Genomic DNA, 2,549 nt, shown 5'->3' on the forward strand with positions numbered 1-2,549 from the left:
GTTCTGCCACTTACTAACTATATGACCTTGCACAGACCATTTAACTTCTCTGACTCTTCATCTTCTCTGTGAAATGGGGACAACCTGGTGAGGAACAAATAAACTGATACATGTACAGTGTGTACTTAGTTGAGCTATTGTGGCAGGCTGTAGAGATGTGTGCAGCAAAGGACAGTGAGTAAGGAAGCAGAGGCAAGATCCCCATCCCTCCTGGTTCTTTGTCTTATACCTGGAGAACTGACAAGCTTTGCACTGTCAGATCCCAATTCGGGAAAACTAAGGACAAAGACAGTGATTAGCAGCCTCCATTCTGAAATGGAACTCCTCTGTATTTCCAAGTGGCCCTGCCCCCAAGCAGGTCTTTGTTAATAGAAATCAAGTTACACATGACACTTTCCTACTCCAAATTCTTCCACAACTCTGACAGAAGACAGCACAGTTAATAGGGGCAGAGAATATTTATGGGCATGGCTGGCCAAACAGGCTGGTCAGGAGTCTGGGACAGGGTCAGGAGGATCTGGCTTCCCACTGGCCAACATGACAGAGTCCCCCTTGCGCTGTTGTCTGATGTACTGATCCAACAGGGCAGTCAGCTGAATGGACTGGTGCTGAAGCAGGGAGTGGGTCTGGGCCATAAGGAGGATGAGCCCTCCTACCAGCTCTCCTTGCAGCAGGGACAGACTGGGCAGCTTGGAATAGTTGATGAAGCCCTGCCTGCTGAGAATGGTGTCATCAATGCAGCCACCTAGCAGTGGCAGAAAAGGCACACCCTTTAAGATGCACACCATCTCCTTGACCTTGGGCTCTTCACTGACCAGCAGCATGTTGTGTCCCACAAAAAGGGGCAACAGGTTTTGATACTTGGAATCTTCCAGAAAAGGCTTCAGGACCTGATTGGGGAAGACCTTCATCAAGATCTTATGCTTCTGTAGCTGGTGCCGCATGGCAAGTTTCTCCTCTGCACTCAGGGCCACATTTTGGCAGATGGCTATCATCCAGTTGTCTCGGAAAACTGCTGCTATCTCCCGACGGAGGAGCCGGATGAGGCCCATTTCCTGCCTGGGGCAGGAGAGCCCCTCGCAGCACTCCAGACGGGGCCACAGCCATCGCCACTGGAAGAACAGACCAAAACCATGCTTTTTTGAGTACTGATTTCTTGTTAACAAAATGATTCTCATTGATTATCTCTCAGGAATCTGTGTGTTGAGCAGGCCAGTTGGGTGTTTTCTGCTCTGTCTGGTATCTCTGACTTATGCCTACAGTCATCTGGGACATCCTGAGAGCTCTGTCACACAGATGATAACTGGTGCTGGTATCTGCTGTGAACTCATTTGGTCCTGTATACCAGACCACTTTGGCTGTACTCCAAATAGCCCACCATAGAGTTGCCAGTATAGAGTTGCCAGATTAAACTTAGTTCAATTTGAATTCTACATAAACAATGAATTATTTTTACCTCTTGTGGCATGCAAATTATTTTGTTTATCTGAAACTGAGATGTAAATGTGTGTCCCTGTAAGTGCTAATCTGGCATCTCTAGGTTTTAAAACCTAAGAAGACTCTTCCAATGGTCAGGTCTAAGGAAATCATGTAGATCAGATTGGCAATAAGGTCAAAAGTTGGTAATATATGGTTGTGATGGATGTGTCAAAAAGTTAACAAAGAAGTAGGTGATAAAACATTGATCCTGAGTGTGTTTCTGAGGGTATTTCTGGAAGACATTCACATTTGAGACAGTAGACTGAGTAAAGGAGATTCACCTTCAACAATATGAGCAAGCACCACCCAAAATGTTGAGGGCTGAGACAGAACGAAAGGGCAGAAGGGAAAAGTGGCTCTTTATTTTGGAGATGGAACTTCACTCTCTTTTGCCCTTAGACATCAGAATTCCAGGTTCTTGGGCTTTGCAACTCTGGGGCTTACACCAGCAGGCCCTCAGATTCTCAGGCCTTCAGGCAAGGCCAGTTACCACTTTGACTCAGTCACCATGATTCTCAATCCTTCAGACTCAGATTGAATTGAACCACTAGCCTTCCTGGTTTTCCAAGTTGCACATGGCATGTCATGGGACTTTCTTGCTTCCACAATCACATAAGCCAAATCCTATAATAGATTTCCTCTTCTATATTATCTATATCGACATATCCAATTGGTTCCATTGTAGAAACCTGACTAATGCAAACAAAGAGACAATAGAACTTCACATACACTATTGGATCTGGTTAGCAATGAACTGTGGGCACATTAGGCTAAGATGCTAAGATGATTTTAGAGTTTGCATATGAGATATTCCCTGAAAAGCTGATGTTACCGTGGAGGAATGTTCAGAGCTGAAATGATTGTATCATGGGGGCTCTAACCTCATCAATAGATTAATCCATTTGATGGAATAATAATTTGAATAGATTGCTTGCTGGTAACCACAAGCAGCTTGGGCAAAGTTGGAGGAAGTAGGTAACTGGCGTGTGCTTTTGTGGATTTTATTTTGACCCTGGCTCCTTGTATGCTCTCTCTCTCTCTCTCTGCTTTCCAGCTGATATGAGCTGAGC

General features: G+C 45.1%; 1 protein-coding gene across 1 annotated transcript; it reads right to left on the minus strand.

The window, feature by feature from the left end:
* Nucleotides 1–452: 452 nt before the first annotated feature.
* On the minus strand, nt 453–1,058 carry LOC124971877 (39S ribosomal protein L10, mitochondrial-like). Its single transcript, XM_047535827.1, has one exon. It carries the CDS (start codon nt 1,050–1,052, stop codon nt 489–491), a length of 564 nt encoding a protein of 187 aa, XP_047391783.1. The 5' UTR covers nt 1,053–1,058; the 3' UTR covers nt 453–488.
* Nucleotides 1,059–2,549: the final 1,491 nt, after the last annotated feature.

This window comes from Sciurus carolinensis, chromosome X (genome assembly GCF_902686445.1).
Source record: "Sciurus carolinensis chromosome X, mSciCar1.2, whole genome shotgun sequence".
Taxonomy (NCBI): domain Eukaryota; kingdom Metazoa; phylum Chordata; class Mammalia; order Rodentia; family Sciuridae; genus Sciurus; species Sciurus carolinensis.

Coding starts and splice junctions, on each gene's coding strand:
- LOC124971877 (XM_047535827.1), bottom strand. CDS start 1,052: ATGGGCCTCATCCGGCTCCTCCGTCGGGAGATAGCAGCAGTTTTCCGA.